The 18,935-nt window shown below is 41.3% G+C and overlaps 1 protein-coding gene across 1 annotated transcript in view; it reads right to left on the bottom strand.

Annotated features, from left to right (window-relative positions):
• The window catches only part of MYH15 (myosin heavy chain 15), a 69,575-nt gene that overhangs the window by 34,550 nt on the left and 16,090 nt on the right, over positions 1-18,935 (bottom strand). Inside the window, exons 8-19 of the mRNA XM_048870696.2 lie at positions 17,830-17,850; positions 17,159-17,251; positions 16,069-16,132; positions 15,871-15,969; positions 14,086-14,189; positions 13,470-13,608; positions 13,211-13,329; positions 11,287-11,436; positions 9,786-9,956; positions 9,024-9,203; positions 3,611-3,743; positions 1,866-1,933 (exon numbers count right to left, since the gene is read on the bottom strand). Of these exons, the coding sequence (XP_048726653.2) occupies positions 1,866-1,933; positions 3,611-3,743; positions 9,024-9,203; positions 9,786-9,956; positions 11,287-11,436; positions 13,211-13,329; positions 13,470-13,608; positions 14,086-14,189; positions 15,871-15,969; positions 16,069-16,132; positions 17,159-17,251; positions 17,830-17,850 (1,341 nt within the window). The remainder of the gene's footprint in view (positions 1-1,865; positions 1,934-3,610; positions 3,744-9,023; positions 9,204-9,785; positions 9,957-11,286; positions 11,437-13,210; positions 13,330-13,469; positions 13,609-14,085; positions 14,190-15,870; positions 15,970-16,068; positions 16,133-17,158; positions 17,252-17,829; positions 17,851-18,935) is intronic.

The following is an 18,935-nucleotide window of genomic DNA, read 5'->3' as shown; positions in this document are numbered from 1 at the left end:
CTGGGGGACACAGTCCAACATATGCATTAATGATCTGGAAAAGTGAATGAACAATGAAGCAGCAAAGTTTGCAGATGATACAAAATTATTCAAGGTAAGTAAGTCCAAAGTTGATTGTGAAGCGTTAGAGGGATCTCACTAAACTATGTGACAGGGCAACAAAATGGAAGATGAAATTCAGATGTGATAAGCGCGAAGTATCACACATTGGAAAAAATAATCCCAACTATACATATATAACGATGGGTTCTAATTTAGCTGTTACCACTCAAGAAAGGGATCTTGGAGTCACCATGGATAGTTCTCTGAAAATTTCAGCTCAATGAGCAGCAGCAGTCAAAAAGGCTAACAAATTGTTAGGAACTAGTCAGAGAGGGATAGACCATAAGACAGAAAACATATTAATGCCACTATATAAATCTGTAATGCACTTACACCTTGAATACTGTGTTTAGTTCTGGTTACCCTTTTCCAAAAAGAATATAGTGGAACTAGAAAAGGTGCAAAGAAGAGCAATAAAGATGGTCATGGGTATGGAACGGCTTCCATATGAGGAGAGACTAAAAAGATAAAGGGCTGTTTGGCTTAGAAAAGAGGCAACTAATAGAGGATATGTTAGAGGTCTATAAAATCATGAATGGAATGGAAAAAGTGCATAGAGAAGTATTATTTACCCTTTCCCACAATCCAAAAAACAGGGGTCACCCAAAGAAATTGATAGGCAGCAGGTTTAATACCAACAAAGTGAAGTACTTTTTCATACAACATACAATTAACCTGTGGAACTCATTGCCATGGGATGTTGTGATGGCCAAAGCATAACTGAGTTAAAAAAAAAGAACTGGATAAATTAATGGAGGAGAGGTTCATTAGTGGCTATTAGCCAATATAGTCAGGGATGTAATCCCATACCTGGGGTAATCCAAAGCCTCCACTGTCAGAAGACAGAGTACTAGGCTAGATGGAACATTGGTCTGACCCAGTATGGCAGTCCTTATGTTCTTAACTCCAAGAGAAAGTCAATGAAATTGGGCACCTTGCTGCCCTTTGTGAGTTCTTATCAATTATCAAGCTGCAGTCTGTGGAAATTTGCTTCAGCTATCTTCACACTTCTTTCACCTTTGTCTACACTGGCCAAAATAGGACTCAGTTCACCACTGATTTCGCTCTACTGGCAGTAGCTCTAAGCAAGATTAGATGACATGGCGGGTAAAAACCACTCAAAGCTTGCTTACATTACAGCTTCCTCCATTGTTATCCCAGGTGGAGTTGCTCCAGTGGTGAATAACTGGTCCTATTTTTGCCAGTGAAGATATGGTCTTTCTGTCCACCTTCCACAAATAATACAAATGTATTTCAGTTTTATGAGCATGGATGGTTGCAGAAAATGAGTTTTAAGCTCCAGTACTCACGTAAAGCAAATTTTACATTGGGTTTCCATGAACATTCTAACCATGGAGCCTGATTATAAGTAGTACACTCATCCAATCAGGGAATAGAAACAATGTCATGTGACCATCTCCATTTTCAAATGAGTATGAAACAATAACCAGAGAGTAAACAAAAATAAAAAAAGTTCAAAAATTGTGAATAGTCTGTTCAAAACGATTAAAAAAACCCAAATTTGTTCAATGAACATTGAATGAACAGAAGAAGAGAAATTAAACAAATAAATAATTTGCTATGCATTAGTCAGTTTTAGCCCTTATCAACACCTAAACCCAGACCCAAATTCAAACATTCAATTTCAGTTTGATTTGGTCTACTAAAGCACTTGTGGTTCTTCTTTTTGATTACAATGGAGCCTCATAGTTGAAATTACACGGAAACATTATGAGCCATTTAAATAAAAAAATTAAAATTACTTTGTGTAGCGATGACACTGTTTGGAAGGAAGCTCCTTTCTTGCGTTTCTTTTCTGTACTGTGATCAACTAAAAAAATTAAAATAAATGAAACACATAAAGAACAGCTCAATCAAATGTAGTATTCAGGTAAGAAACAAAGTCAGTAAAAATATTTCCAGAAGTACAATGTAATTAATATTTGGAATCAAGGTAAAATTAAAGTCATGTGAGTCTCTTTGGTCCTCAAGTGTTGTAGAAAAGAAATCCAGTATTCTCACACTTTAAATATTATAAAGGATATAGTTCTGTGTTAGGCTTTTGGTGACTCGTGCTAAAGCACTCTCTTCCTTTCTGTGGTTTTCATCAGAAACCTTCATAAATTTACTGCATTATAGTTCCTCTACAGTTGTATATGGTGTTAACTATTCATTTCTGTAACCATGCCTCATAATAAGGGCATAAAAATGAATTTCTGACAAAATATTAAGTAGTTTGGGATTCATTTATTTTTATTTCATACAATCAGATATATCCAGAAAAACATCAGACGAAAGAAAATGACTAACCTGGTTACATAGCATGTGAACTGTAGAGAGTATATGGCCTGGAATTTGTCTCCTGAGAACAGCACAGCCATGTCAAGGAAAGTGAAAAGTACCATGTGTTTGATGTTATTCTCAAAAATACGTCTCTCCTGACGGTGACAGTGCCAAGAATGGCTATTTCTTTTGACTGGCACGGTTTGCAAGACAAGGTAGCACTCCTGGGACTGATGCTCTGTGGCAGATAGGCACTTAGCTACCTGCAACAGTTTGCTAGAGGCAGGCTTTTTGTTATTTTTATTCTGCTCCATCTCTAATCCACATTATGAAGTCTGCAGTTTCTAATTCTTTCATAAGGGATCTTATGATTCATGACAACTACATCTACATAAATGAGGTTTGTAATAAATAGGCTATAAGTGATTGTGACTTTAGGACACAACAGCTACATCTCTGTAATGAGTGCCAGTCCTATTTCCTTAACATCAATTTTATGGAAGCTTGTGACTTGCCTTACCTCAAATAAAACGGCTCAGTAAAAGAGAGAGAGTTTATTTCAGAACTACTAGAATCCTCATGAAAACCTATTCTTGCAAGTTTTTCCTACCTAATTTTGCAGACTTTAGAGGTTTGGAGAAGCACTAGACAGGTATCATTCAGTTTGTCCATCACTAATCCAATAACATTTTGATCATATGAACTTTTCTTATCACAGCAAGTGCATTCTCCTAAATGTTAAGTGTCACTTTAGTTTAGACACTGTTTGGAAGCTTTGTAATTCAGCTAGAGAGAGGGCCATAATTTGGAGACATGACCTGTTTTTGTTGATAAACAATCATTTATACATTTTTGTGTGCATCACTTGCACACACAAGTGAGACTTTGCACAGTTCAATCCCCATTGGCATGCTCAAACGGAGTGCCAATATACATATAGGATATGCATGCAGAGCTTCCAGCATTTGTGCACACAAAATAGTGTGCCAAATTTGCTCAAAGGAATACACATACAAAATGGCAGGCACACAGACAAACAGGGATAAGGCTCCTTTGAAAATATTGTGGCACACTAGTATAGATGCCATGCCCATTTAATTAATGAGAAAATGCCTGATTTAATGTCAGTCAGTGGATGCCTATAGTATTCTTTTGTTTTTTAAATTCCTTTCCAAGCATGTGCCCTGGAAGTGAAGGAAAATCCTTGTAAGCTTATTCTACTTACCAGAGTCAGCACTGACGTAGTTTTCAAATAGGCTTCCCAGCAGTTTGTTGGCAGATTTTTGAAAAATGCCGACCACAGTTTCATTAAGTGGGTCTTTGTTTTTCTCAAGCCAGCCAATGATGTTATAGGGCACCTAAGAAAGAACCATGTGGTCCAAAATGTAAGAAAAATAAACCATGTCAAACACTTTCCCCAGTAGTCTATGTCTCACACTTTCTTCCTCACAAGCAGCTACAGTTCTTTACAGCTTGGTTTGAAACTAATGGCACAAGCTTTATCCTGTAAAACACTTCATAGGGACTCACTCTCATGAGCCATACCTGCCGTTTAGTCTCCAATTCTCTGCTTTCTGATCCCTGGCTCCCACTCCCAACAATTCCCCATCTGAATCCTCTATATCCCTTCCCAATCTTGCAATTCCCTCATCTTTCCTGGGTCTCAATGTGTTCTGTGGCCCCGCAGGCCACTAGAAAGAACCCCATGTGCCCCGGGTGGGTATATCTTGAACCATACCTTGAGAACTGCTAATAGAGCAGACAAGTTATGGTTTTATATTACAATAGGCCCTTTACTATTCCACAGCTCTCGATTGGATTTTCTGATGTAAATCTCTTAACTGAAGGCTCTTAAAGATACAATTCCTGGCTCTGCCAATGGCCTACAGGGTGACGTTAAGCAACCCACAGCCACCCGTGCCTCAGTTTCCCCACCTGTAAAATGGGGATAATGATATTGACTCCTTTGTAAACCGCTTTGAGCTCTCCAGATGAAAAGTGCTATATTAAAGCTAGATATTAATTATATTATTATTAAATATACAAGTAGGTTAAAGTTCAATGGCACTCTGAATAGTGAGTCTAAAAGTGGCCTCATGGGGTGCCTACATTTTCTCAATGACTCCATATCAGATTTGCTCCATTTGAGTAAAAGATGCTTTTTCTTCTGCCATTTCTGCAAACTCAATTCAGAATGAGAAACCGGGTTCATTCTGATTCATGTATCACCTTCACCACCCATCCACAACAGATTCTGAAGTTAGACCTTAGAATAATCCGGTTGATTGTGCAAGGGGGAGAACAGAATTCATCTTACTTTTAGCTGTGTTGGCTCTGCAGCACTAACAGGAGTAAAAAGCAGTAAAACCTTGGTTTGGTTGCCAACATAGCCACATATGACTGAATTCATACAGGGAATCCATATGTCAACTAAGATGGTAGCATTTTTATATGGTCACTTTTCTGAAGGTAGGTAACTTAGGGTGATTTCACAGACAAGACTAGAAACACCTTGGCAAATCTTCACTAAACCACCATGCGCCCTCCTTAACATGATCTGTTCTATCCACAGGTTTCAGAGGAACAGCCGTGTTAGTCTGTATTCGCAAAAAGAAAAGGAGTACTTGTGGCACCTTAGAGACTAACCAATTTATTTGAGCATGAGCTTTCGTGAGCCACAGCTCACTTCATCAGATGTGTACCGTGGAAACTGCAGCAGACTTTATATACACACAGAGAATATGAAACAATACCTCCTCCCACCCCACTGTCCTGCTGGTAATAGCTTATCTAAAGTGATCAACAGGTGGGCCATTTCCAGCACAAATCCAGGTTTTCTCACCCTCCACCCCCCCACACAAATTCACTCTCCTGCTGGTGCTAGCCCATCCAAAGTGACAACTCTTTACATAATCAAGTCGGGCTATTTCCTGCATAGATCCAGGTTTTCTCACTTCCCCCCCACCCCCATACACACACAAACTCACTCTCCTGCTGGTAATAGCTCATCTAAACTGACCACTCTCCAAGTTTAAATCCAAGTTAAACCAGAATATCTGGGGGGGGGGTAGGAAAAAACAAGAGGAAACAGGCTACCTTGCATAATGACTTAGCCACTCCCAGTCTCTATTTAAGCCTAAATTAATAGTATCCAATTTGCAAATGAATTCCAATTCAGCGGTTTCTCGCTGGAGTCTGGATTTGAAGTTTTTTTGTTTTAAGATAGCGACCTTCATGTCTGTGATTGCGTGACCAGAGAGATTGAAGTGTTCTCCGACTGGTTTATGAATGTTATAATTCTTGACATCTGATTTGTGTCCATTTATTCTTTTACGTAGAGACTGTCCAGTTTGACCAATGTACATGGCAGAGGGGCATTGCTGGCACATGATGGCATATATCACATTGGTGGATGTGCAGGTGAACGAGCCTCTGATAGTGTGGCTGATGTTATTAGGCCCTGTGATGGTGTCCCCTGAATAGATATGTGGGCACAATTGGCAACGGGCTTTGTTGCAAGGATAAGTTCCTGGGTTAGTGGTTCTGTTGTGTGGTATGTGGTTGTTGGTGAGTATTTGCTTCAGGTTGCGGGGCTGTCTGTAGGCAAGGACTGGCCTGTCTCCCAAGACTTGTGAGAGTGTTGGGTCATCCTTTAGGATAGGTTGTAGATCCTTAATAATGCGTTGGAGGGGTTTTAGTTGGGGGCTGAAGGTGACCGCTAGTGGCGTTCTGTTATTTTCTTTGTTAGGCCTGTCCTGTAGTAGGTAACTTCTGGGAACTCTTCTGGCTCTATCAATCTGTTTCTTTACTTCTGCAGGTGGGTATTGTAGTTGTAAGAAAGCTTGACAGAGATCTTGTAGGTGTTCGTCTCTGTCTGAGGGGTTGGAGCAAATGCGGTTGTATCGCAGAGCTTGGCTGTAGACGATGGATCGTGTGGTGTGGTCAGGGTGAAAGCTGGAGGCATGCAGGTAGGAACAGCGGTCAGTAGGTTTCCGGTATAGGGTGGTGTTTATGTGGCCATTGTTTATTAGCACTGTAGTGTCCAGGAAGTGGATCTCTTGTGTGGACTGGACCAGGCTGAGGTTGGTGGTGGGATGGAAATTGTTGAAATCATGGTGGAATTCCTCAAGGGCTTCTTTTCCATGGGTCCAGATGATGAAGATGTCATCAATATAGCGCAAGTAGAGTAGGGGCTTTAGGGGACGAGAGCTGAGGAAGCGTTGTTCTAAATCAGCCATAAAAATGTTGGCATACTGTGGGGCCATGTGGGTACCCATAGCAGTGCCGCTGATCTGAAGGTATACATTGTCCCCAAGCACAAGATCAAATCCGCACAGATACACCCCTGGAACCCCGACCTGGGATATTCTATCTACTACCCAAGATCCATAAACCTGGAAATCCTGGGCGCCCCATCATCTCAGGCATTGGCACCCTGACAGCAGGATTGTCTGGCTATGTAGACTCCCTCCTCAGGCCCTACGCTACCAGCACTCCCAGCTACCTTCGAGACACCACTGACTTCCTGAGGAAACTTCAATCCATCGGTGATCTTCCTGATAACACCATCCTGGCTACTATGGATGTAGAAGCCCTCTACACCAACATTCCACACAAAGATGGACTACAGGCCGTCAGGAACACTATCCCCGATAATGTCACGGCTAACCTGGTGGCTGAACTTTGTGACTTTGTCCTTACCCATAACTATTTCACATTTGGGGACAATGTATACCTTCAGATCAGCGGCACTGCTATGGGTACCCACATGGCCCCACAGTATGCCAACATTTTTATGGCTGATTTAGAACAACGCTTCCTCAGCTCTCGTCCCCTAAAGCCCCTACTCTACTTGCGCTATATTGATGACATCTTCATCATCTGGACCCATGGAAAAGAAGCCCTTGAGGAATTCCACCATGATTTCAACAATTTCCATCCCACCACCAACCTCAGCCTGGTCCAGTCCACACAAGAGATCCACTTCCTGGACACTACAGTGCTAATAAACAATGGCCACATAAACACCACCCTATACCGGAAACCTACTGACCGCTGTTCCTACCTGCATGCCTCCAGCTTTCACCCTGACCACACCACACGATCCATCGTCTACAGCCAAGCTCTGCGATACAACCGCATTTGCTCCAACCCCTCAGACAGAGACGAACACCTACAAGATCTCTGTCAAGCTTTCTTACAACTACAATACCCACCTGCAGAAGTAAAGAAACAGATTGATAGAGCCAGAAGAGTTCCCAGAAGTTACCTACTACAGGACAGGCCTAACAAAGAAAATAACAGAACGCCACTAGCGGTCACCTTCAGCCCCCAACTAAAACCCCTCCAACGCATTATTAAGGATCTACAACCTATCCTAAAGGATGACCCAACACTCTCACAAGTCTTGGGAGACAGGCCAGTCCTTGCCTACAGACAGCCCCGCAACCTGAAGCAAATACTCACCAACAACCACATACCACACAACAGAACCACTAACCCAGGAACTTATCCTTGCAACAAAGCCCGTTGCCAATTGTGCCCACATATCTATTCAGGGGACACCATCACAGGGCCTAATAACATCAGCCACACTATCAGAGGCTCGTTCACCTGCACATCCACCAATGTGATATATGCCATCATGTGCCAGCAATGCCCCTCTGCCATGTACATTGGTCAAACTGGACAGTCTCTACGTAAAAGAATAAATGGACACAAATCAGATGTCAAGAATTCTAACATTCATAAACCAGTCGGAGAACACTTCAATCTCTCTGGTCATGCAATCACAGACATGAAGGTCGCTATCTTAAAACAAAAAAACTTCAAATCCAGACTCCAGCGAGAAACCGCTGAATTGGAATTCATTTGCAAATTGGATACTATTAATTTAGGCTTAAATAGAGACTGGGAGTGGCTAAGTCATTATGCAAGGTAGCCTGTTTCCTCTTGTTTTTTCCTACCCCCCCCCCCCCCAGATATTCTGGTTTAACTTGGATTTAAACTTGGAGAGTGGTCAGTTTAGATGAGCTATTACCAGCAGGAGAGTGAGTTTGTGTGTGTATGGGGGTGGGGGGGAAGTGAGAAAACCTGGATCTATGCAGGAAATAGCCCGACTTGATTATGTAAAGAGTTGTCACTTTGGATGGGCTAGCACCAGCAGGAGAGTGAATTTGTGTGGGGGGGTGGAGGGTGAGAAAACCTGGATTTGTGCTGGAAATGGCCCACCTGTTGATCACTTTAGATAAGCTATTACCAGCAGGACAGTGGGGTGGGAGGAGGTATTGTTTCATATTCTCTGTGTGTATATAAAGTCTGCTGCAGTTTCCACGGTACACATCTGATGAAGTGAGCTGTGGCTCACGAAAGCTCATGCTCAAATAAATTGGTTAGTCTCTAAGGTGCCACAAGTACTCCTTTTCTTTTTGTTCTATCCACGTTTCGATGCACCTGGATCCCTATATCTCAATGTGCTGTAATACCTAGGGCACAGGGGTTGATGTTATCCTTATTTCTGACCAGTCCTGTTTTTTTAAAATTTTAAGTATAACCTTTATTTTTTTGGTGGCTCTCGGATGAATCCATTTGTAGGAATTCTAGTACAATGTCCATCTCTGATGATACTAGAAACTTACCACACCAGCATAATGAAGAAGTTCAAAGTGAGCTTCATATTTCCTTTTCTTGTCAATCCGAGGTTTCTGAAGGTTGGGTGACTTGCCAAGATGGTTGTCATAAAGTTTGGCTTTGAATGTCATGTCCGTAGCCTTTGGGAACATGCACTCCTCTTCCAGGATAGACAGGATGCCCAGTGGCTATTGATCCAAAGAGATTTTAATTAGAAAATCTTTAGGATTCCATTTTTATGATTAAGCAGATTTTAGTAGCTGTGTCACAGCTAGGCTTGACTTGATGGAATTCCATATTCACAGGGTTCCTTGTCATAATGACTGGGCAACTCATGTTTATTCTGTTAAATCAGCAAGCAGACTTTTGACAGCTCACTATGACACTTCTGCTTTGGGAGGTTTTACACTGACTTCTAATAGCATTTCATACAGACTTTCAGATTTCGCTTTATTAACTTCCAAGGCATTTGACTGATATTTTAAAGTTGGTCATTCTGGACCTGATCCAACTCAAGCTAGCTATTGTGTAACTTGATAATTTCTGTTGGTTCCATCTCTCTCTCTCTCTTATTTAGGCATTCGAAGCATCACACAAATTAATCTTCCTTAGATTTTGCTTATACTGCAGCAAGGAGAAGAACTAGAGCTTTTGTTTGTTTTGCTACTCACACTAAGCCTACTTTAATGTTGGAAATAAAAACTCTCCAACGAGAGCATTATGCATGAAAACAGGTCTGAACATACATGCCTTTGTGCTCCTGTACGTACCTTTTCAATTAGGTCAATGCAGGCCTGCAAGTCCAAGCCAAAATCAATGAATACCCATTCGATGCCTTCCTTTTTGTATTCTTCTTGCTCCAAGACAAACATGTGGTGATTGAAAAACTGTTGCAGTTTTTCATTTGTGTAATTGATGCAAAGTTGCTCAAAGCTGTTATACTATGATGCAGAAGGGGAAAAGAGAAACAGTCAACAAAATTAAATATGAAGGGGTCAGGCATGGAAGAAATAGTCTAAATCTAAAACTATGTATCAGGTAACTGCCAGAGAGGCTATGGGGGAGTTTCTCAGGCTAACTGCTTCCTAACGTGCAGTACATAGGAACATGAGAATTTCCATATTTGATCAGACCACTGGTCCATCAAGTTCAGTATCTTCCTCTGGCAGCAGTTAAAACCCAGTGCTTCCTAGGAAAGCAAAATCAACACATAGGCCAATTTGTGAAGCACTGTGCATGGGAAGTAACATTCCTTCTTGGCCCCTGTGGTAATCAATTTACTTCCTGGATCAGGTGATTTGATCACTAGAGACATTTAGCATCTCCAGTGCTGCCAAAGCACCAAAAATATACACCAACATTCCTTTGACGTGAGCGGCAAGTCAATAGAAAGCAGCACCATAAAGAGTCAAAGCAAGGGCTGACAAACCAGGCTGGCAAAATGAGTTTACATTGACCTGGCAAATAAACAAAGAACTATTGCCATCCACAGTCTCAATTAATTTCAAGCAGACTTTCTACAACCAGGTGTTTCTGAGTGTCAATGGGTACAGGACCATTATCTGGTCTGCAGTGAACAAGGAATTAAGTCCAGTTTAGCTCCCCCACCCCCATTGTATAGGTGTCCCTTGAAGACAAAGCAGGAAAGGATACCAGTGGGAAGGCTGGGCTCCACACCAGCATTCCTAGGACTAGGCTGAACTCCAAGCTGGGGAATCTTTCAATATATTTTCTAGTTATGTTGGCATATATTGAATTTCCTTCTTGCAAACGCTGCCCTCTAGCCTTCAAGAATACATTTTGAGGAAGAGGCCTTAGCAATCAAGATGCTTTACTCTCACACTTCAGTTTACAAAGACATTATAATGAAACATGAGCAATATCACAGAACATAATAAGATTCCTCTCTAAGATGAAGACTCCTTGAAATAAAATACCCTAAAGCACACCTTATTCCAGTCAACTTCAAATGCATGAGTCAAGAGCAGATGAGACAGAAGTCCTACCTAACTTTTGGAGCTGCTCATCTTTATCAAATGTCCCAAACCTCCCCAATTCAAGCATGAATTGCATGCCCGATCTTGCAAGGTGTTGAGTGCCACCAGTGCCCACTGATATCTCAACAGCTTTGCAGATTCTTGTTCATGATTCTCTCTTCGGTCACGTTTGTTCTTTACCCTACTGTCCTTTCAGAAGAAAGATGAAACCCAAGAACTATGGCTAAGTAGTATTTGGTGACCTTCAGCTGAGTTCTTACCAACCAATACTCACATCAAAGATTTCAAAGCCAGCAATGTCCAAGACCCCAATGAAGAACTGTCTTGGCAGCCTAGTGTCCAAGGTCTTGTTAATACGGAGTACCAGCCACTTGAACATTCGATCATACACTGCCTTGGATAAGGCCCCAACAGCATACACAACCTAAAGGACCGGTTTCAAACGCAGTTATCAGATAATCAGAATGACTGTATGCCTTTACAGTACACAATACTTTTCATCTCAGGGCATTTTAGCTATTAAACCTCTGCTTGTAGTTTGAAGACAGTTTCACAGTAATCCTGACTCTGAGTGATGAATGCCTAACGAAATTAGGAAAGCTTTCCCCATAAGCTGTGCTGCACCTTATTTCTGTAGCACTAGCAATAGTGTATTTTATTAAATCTATTTATCTGGGGCCAAATCCCAGCCTTACCCCACTCCTTGCTGAAGAGCTGGGCAGCACCTTGCAACTTGGGATAACATGGCAACCCTGGAGTGTAGCCAGAATCTGGAGAGGGACGCAGACTGCCACTGATGGCTGTGCACCCTTCTACTGACTCATGAGGGTTCTGTATCCCAGACCCATGGTGGTGAGGTCAAAGAAGCCTGCTATCTCCCTGAATGCGGTGGGAATTGAAGAGGTCCTCCACAGATGCAGAGGATCTGAATAGGCCCAAGTTTACCACTGGCTAACTGCTCCTTATGTTTTGGAAAGTGCCATGGTCCTCAAACTTGTATCTGTGATGGCTAACTGTCTGTGATGGAAGGGACACTCAAAATATTAAAGCAACCCAACACAACTAAACACACTAAACAGCACCAGGCAATGCTTCTTCATTATCCTCTCAAATAGCCAACTGTGCCAACAGGAGAGGATGCACATAATATCTGATGGTGCTCTGATTACGAATCCTACACCAGTCCCTTGTCTTCAGAGACCCCTTTTCATTGTAACCTAAACTCTTCAGCACCATCCATGCTGTTACGACTCCAACTTTTCAGAGAAGCAGCAACACTAACTTATTGCTGTCTTTACTAGGTAAATTAAGAGATACTAATGCGTGAGGTTGCTCTGATCCAGACTGGGGCCTTTGGGTTCTAAAATTATGTAAGTGACCAATAAATAAATAATAAAAATCCATGACTCAGTTCTCCTAGGTGACTAATTCAGGTCCAGAGTTAGATACACTGACCTGTGCAGTTTACGCAAGTGGTTTCCTAGAGTGGGTGCTGCTATTAAATAATGGAAACAATGCTACTGGAAAATCTCCTCCTTCCATTATTCCCCTGTAGCCCTGCCCTTGGACTCATTACCCTATATCACTTTTTTAAAATAATTAATGGCAAGAACCTACTCTGTGGCCCAGATACCAACAACAGTGCAGTGAGAGGCAGAGTAGCACATGGCAGCAGCACAAAGCAGACTGCTGGACTGAGCCCCTTACTTGGGAAAGAGATCCAGGACTCAGGAGTAGATGAAAAACAAGAGTCCAGCTGGGTGAGAGAGTCCATTGTACGCCCGGACAAATGGTGAAGAAAGGACCAGGTGGGAAAGCTTTTTAGAGTTGCCCAAAGTTTTGACAGAACTGGACCCAATTCAGTTTTAAATCTACCCATGGCCAACACAATTATTAAAAAAAAACAAACATGGGTTTTAGTACATGATTGAGATGCCATTTCCACAAATCAATAAGTTGTCCGCACCCAGGAAAAAATTGTTTTCCAGGGGAAAAAAAAACCCTTTGAGATAAGATATAATTTTGGATTATAAAGAGATAAATTAGAAGAGAGTCCAGTGCTTGTATAATGCACAGAGACATTACGTTAATATTTTTAGCTATCTTTTCTTTGTGTAAAATTCTACAGCAAAAAGCTGTCAGCTTGTAGAGCAGACATCCAGTCTGTTGGATCAAATGCTTTGAAAGCTTCTTCTCACCTGTTCGACACTTTGACCTTTGGTGACATACTCATTTCCAACTTTCACTCTGGGGTGCAACAAACCCTTAGCCAAATCAGAGGAGTTAAGTCCCATCAGGTAAGCAGCTTTATCAGTACCTAGTCCAAAGAAACAGGATTTCAAATTAATTTTAATTGATACTTGAAAACATGCCTGTACAGGAACAGGAATTAGGTCTACCAATTTCTAAACAGAGAAACTGAATAATGGCTTCTGAATTATTCTAGGTTTGCCTTACTTTCAGTGCCATCAGTCTCTGCTTGCTCCTCCCGGGGTCTTTGTTTAAATTTCATGTTCCCAAAGTGCATGATCGAACCAGTAAGCTTGTAGGCACCATACTTTTCATCTGGACTAAATCCCAAAATGTCCATGGCTTGCTATCAAAAGGAAACACGAGAGAATATTTTGTTACTTGCCTCTTCGATAACACCAGCATCTTACAGTTCCATAAGGCATCCCTGAATGGCCGGCATTACAAACTGTGCTGGAGATCCTCTCTGAAACAGGAGCTATAGTAACAGTCTTGAGATCACTCATTGCAGGGGGCATTACCTACTCACACCGGAAATCCACATTCTTCTCAGTGTCTCCACCCCACGGACCTTTTATATGAAAGCAAAGAGGATTTTGTGCCCAGGAACAATACTTGCCGATGTTCAAGCCCAAATTGTAAGGATTATCAAATCCCAGGTTCATGGTGTGAAACAATTAACACCTGGGCTCCACTCCTGCTTCCATTTACATCAATGGTCAAAATCCCAATGAGAGTAGAACTGGGCCACTGACAGTACTTTTCCCTCAACACACACACTCATTTAAGGTATCAAGCAAATGCCAAATTAACGAGGTCTTACATCTGTTGCCATCAGCTCTTCTCCATCATCCAAATTGTCCACAGTCACTGCCCCTTGTGAACTAAAGTGGAAGTCATAGGGATTCGTAGATACCAGCAACATATCTGCAAAAGAACCACCATAGTCAAGCAATGCCACTCCAAATGGCCTGAAACTGATTCAAGATGAAAAAGAATCCATTGTTTGACAGCTCTCTTTCTCTCTCTCTCTGTACAACTTCACATGCACTTAGAGCATGCATCTGCTGAAGAGACAGTTGTTGTTTTAAAAAGGGGAAACTAAGGCTTTAAACATTCAGAAGTTACACCCTGTTGGCATCTTCTACACACAGGTAATCAGATGGTACCCTCTGGTAATCTCAATTCCACCAGGCAAGAACATTGTTTTCATTATCCATGATTGACTGCTGACTGTAAACACAGCTAGGCTATGCTAAAATACCTTATTTTGGTTACCCCATCCTTTCACCCAGTCCCCTGTGCTTGTTTCATTCACCTTTTATTATTGTCTTTTAGACTGTAAATTCTTTGGGGCAGGATTAACTAGATGTTCGAACAGTGTTTGGCCCCAACCTTATTGAGGCAGTAAGTCAGTGGCAGGGCCAGGAATCAAACCCAAGAATCTACCGTCTCAGTTCTCATTTCAACCACTGTACCCTACTCCCTCTCTCAGACTAGAGACCAACAGTTGGAGAGAGAGCAAGAATAAAAAAGTGTCGTAAATACAAATCTATTACCCAGGAAGGCTGTTTTGGAGTACGTGAAGGTCATTGGTCATGCATGTGGATGTGTGTTTTTGGGCACATGCCCACAGGACATCTTTAGAGATAATAGGACCCATACACATACAGAAGAGCAAATATCTCAGCATGATCCAAGACAGGGGCGTTGGACAATAAATAAGGTAGAGGACCAAGTATGGGTTTTCTGTGCTCTGACATGTTTCCAAGATACACTCAGAGAATAATGTATTTTAAGAATCCTTGGGCTGAGTTGTCCTTCGCTAGCCTGTTGTTTTAGGGGAATTCTCACTATCCCGAGGCGAGTAGAAAAAATATTTCACACAGTTGTCAATTAACAACAGTGCAACTAAGCTTCTGCTCTACTGCTTCCTTCTCTTCCATAATGGAAAACAAAAATTAAAGATACATATTATAGAAAGTATTTGCTCCGCAAACGTTTGTGGAATTTGCATCGTCTGAAACCAATGCGAACACTATACATTTGGGCAGGAGTCTTGCCTAATGGCAGAAGCAGGGAATTGGGTTATCTTCCTGCCTTTACTACAGATGTCCTGAGTGATCTTTGGCAAGTTCTTTAAACTTTTTGTACCTTGATTTCCTCACATTTAAATGGGGATACCCCCCAAAGCTTACTACCTCAGAGGGTGTTTTGAGTCTTATTGTTTCTAAGATGCTTTGTGATCCCTGGCTACATAAATGTTAAGTATTATTATTTATTGTATATAGTAGAAAACAAAATATTTTAAAAATCCAACCTGGGATTCCATTCTCCTATTCTAACATGTAACGCTTGTTAACATTAGCGGGCATTCTGTATCTGCATGTCAAAATGAAAATTGTCCTTCCTGTTGCTGCTATCAAAAAACCCTCATTTTAAAAGATCCACAGATTAATGACATTTCATTTTGACAGACTCCATTTTTTTGACAAGTGGAAGCATAAGGATCCTCTTGAACATAACAGTATTTTTTTTCCTTTGGCCATTTACCCAATCAGATAAGGCCTGGCTTTTTGCGCTCACCCACCCAGTATTTTAGGCTTACCTTGTAACTCTGCTTTCTTTCCTGACACGATTTGGTAGAAGATATGATAGGATCTTTCACCTGGCTGCTGGAAAATCACTCGGGATTTCTCCAGCAAATCTGGGCAGATAATAAAAAGTTCAGTAAGAGAAAGTTTCTTCTCTGAAGTGTCAGACACAAATTTGTGATTCTATAGCAAGGAGAACGATTGTTGCTTACAAATTTCAATATCAGCAGACGACAGCTTGCCTGTGGTTCCAAAATGGATTCTGATAAATTTACCCTAATTTTGCAAAAGAACATTCTAATTACTTCAGATAAACTGTAAAGAGGCACAACAAATGTCAAAATACAATGCCTGCATGACAGTCAGACCGCTTAGGGCTCTATTAGCTTTCTGATGTGGGGAGAGGGTATTTTCCAACAAGATATGCTGAAGGTACCAAATGTAGTGCTTAACAGTTTTCGAGGCCTAAACAAACACACACACTGACGCACACGTTTGTTCAGGCTTTGAAAACTGTTAAGCACAATATAGAAGTACGTTAATCATAACACTTAGTAGTTTTTTTTATATTTTACACACACACACACACACACACACACACACACACACCTGTGAGGAGGCAAGAATTATCGTACACATTTGACAGACTAAGATACAAACAGGCCCACCTAGCAAGGCTATGTAGTGTTCAACTGCTCGGTGCATCTTCACATTTTCCTTGGTTTGTGTGGCTATCTAACTCAGGTGGAGCAGTCAGGCCATAAATGGTAGTAGCTCTCTCCTGACCAGCGTTCTTCTTCCATTTCCCTGTTACTTCTGGTCTTGACCTTACATCATGCTGCCCAACCTGTTCTACCCACTAGGTTATCAAAACAGGGCTGTTGTTTTTGTGGTCCCTTGCTCTTGGAATTTGCCCAGATAATAGGGCTCAATAGCTCATTAAATTTTACCCAAATTATTTACACTTCAGCTGATGCATGCCCTGTTTAATCATTTTCAGTATCTGTGTTGAAAAGAGCTAGTATATGCGTACTCCTCTCTCTTTTTAAGTTATGTTCTTTGGTGTGGCTTTTTTTTAATATCGTCAACAGTATTTTTTTCTTGATTTGATCATTGTTAGTTATACCTCAACCATGAAGCAATCCAAGCACCTCAGTGGAGGAAATGAGAGGCGTTTTATAAATAGGATGAATACGTTATTATTAATTATTATTATTATTACTACTACATTACACATTATTATTATATATGTTATTAATAAGGGCAGGTTAACAAGACATTGGAACGACAGACTGGACTTACAAAACGTGAGGAGTTGTCATTTCTCAGGGTTTTGGCATTCCCAAAGGCTTCTAAGGCAGGATTTGCTTGGATGATTTGATCTTCCAAGGTTCCCTAAAAATCCAAGGGTTGAAACAAGGTTAATAACCATCAGCATAGAAACCACATTATACAAATCTAACTCAGCATGTGTACAGGTGTGACTTAGCTCACACCTGTAGCTAGTACAGCCTGGACAGAGCACAAAAGCAGGATTCTCAATATTCTAAAATCCTTGAACTCTAACTGCGGTCTTGTAGATTTCATGCCTAATGGCAACTGAAAACAAGTAAACCAACCATGTTTTTGAAGTGCTATAGCACAGGTGTATATGGAAGTGTGTGTATGTATGGGAGGCAATATAGAATAAAGTGAGAAGCACCGGCTAAATAACAGATACGTTAGTATTGGTTGAAGGTACTCAAAATTCCTAATGGGTGAGATTTTCAGTCGCAGCTAGAGTAGACCCCCACAGAACTCCCATTAATTTAAATTAGTTTATGACTATGTGCTGAAGTGAACTTAATTTGAATAGTCTAGGCTCAGGGGAATATGGGATTATATCAAACAGAGGCTCATGACCTGCCCTTGGCAAACTAAGTACCATTTTCAGATTGAAAATATATGACAAAATAGCAAAGTCATCTACTTACCCCAGTCCTGGTGGCTGGTTGCTACCAAAGGAGCAACAACAACAACAAGAAAGAAAGAAAGAAATTATGATTACTACCATGAAGGAGTTTATGAAAGATGGAAAGGTTAGCAAGGATTAGAGATCTAGTCAGCACAAACCAGGCAAGCTCTAGGCATATACAGTGTGTGAAGCTCACACATTTTGTGTGGGGTGGGGCTCACTGACAGCACCCCCTCTCCCAGTGCGTACTGCTGGCCTCCCGCTGCTGCTGTTACCCCCTGCTCCTGGCACATCTTGGAATAGGAAAGTGTAGGTCCAACCTTGTTTGTTCCCACAATCCCTTATCCAAACCAGCTGCCCCAATGGATTCCAATCAGAACAACAGACAAACTGGACACACAGCTAAGACATGGCATCAGAGAACAAGAGAGAAGGGATGCAAGCAGAAATAGACAAGCTTTAGATAACTGGATCCTGTGGCACCTGAACTTCTGGAGCTGTAATATCTATTATTGATCATGATGAAGACAATGGAGGTAAAGTGTTACCTCATTTATCAAACTATGGCCGCTCTTCCAATTTCAGTCTCCAGTCGGCATGACTCAGTGTGTATGCCCAACTGACTCCATCCCTCAAAATCAGGCACCCACCTGGTTTGCAGCTATAAGTTTGACTACTGGGCACTCAGCCACCTGGTAAGCATTTTGCATGCACAAAATGAGTGCATGCATGGTTTCGTGTTGTCATCAGTTACATGTACAAAATCAGGGACTGACTGACAATCGGGCCCTGTATATGCAGTATAGAGGACTCACTTAATCCACCACAGAAGTGTATTCGGTTTAAAGGTGAAATGAGGCAACGGTTGGTTGAACAGCTCACAACACAACAAAATTCAAATGGAATTCCAGGCAGTGATTACAGGCAGAATGTAACTTACCAAACTGGAATTTAGGAGAGCTGGTTGAATTTTTTTTGTCAACATTCTTTTTTGACAACCCCTCCTCCCCACCTCAAACAAACTATAAAATGTTTTTCAACAAAACAGAAGTTTTGGTGAGAAATTTTCCAAGTTTTTGACAACCAAAAACATTTCTATGGTTTTGTTTTTTTTAAAAAAAGCAA

Source organism: Caretta caretta, chromosome 1 (genome assembly GCF_965140235.1).
Source record: "Caretta caretta isolate rCarCar2 chromosome 1, rCarCar1.hap1, whole genome shotgun sequence".
In the NCBI taxonomy this organism is placed as follows: Eukaryota; Metazoa; Chordata; order Testudines; family Cheloniidae; genus Caretta; species Caretta caretta.
This window is presented reverse-complemented; position numbering and strand designations above follow the sequence as displayed.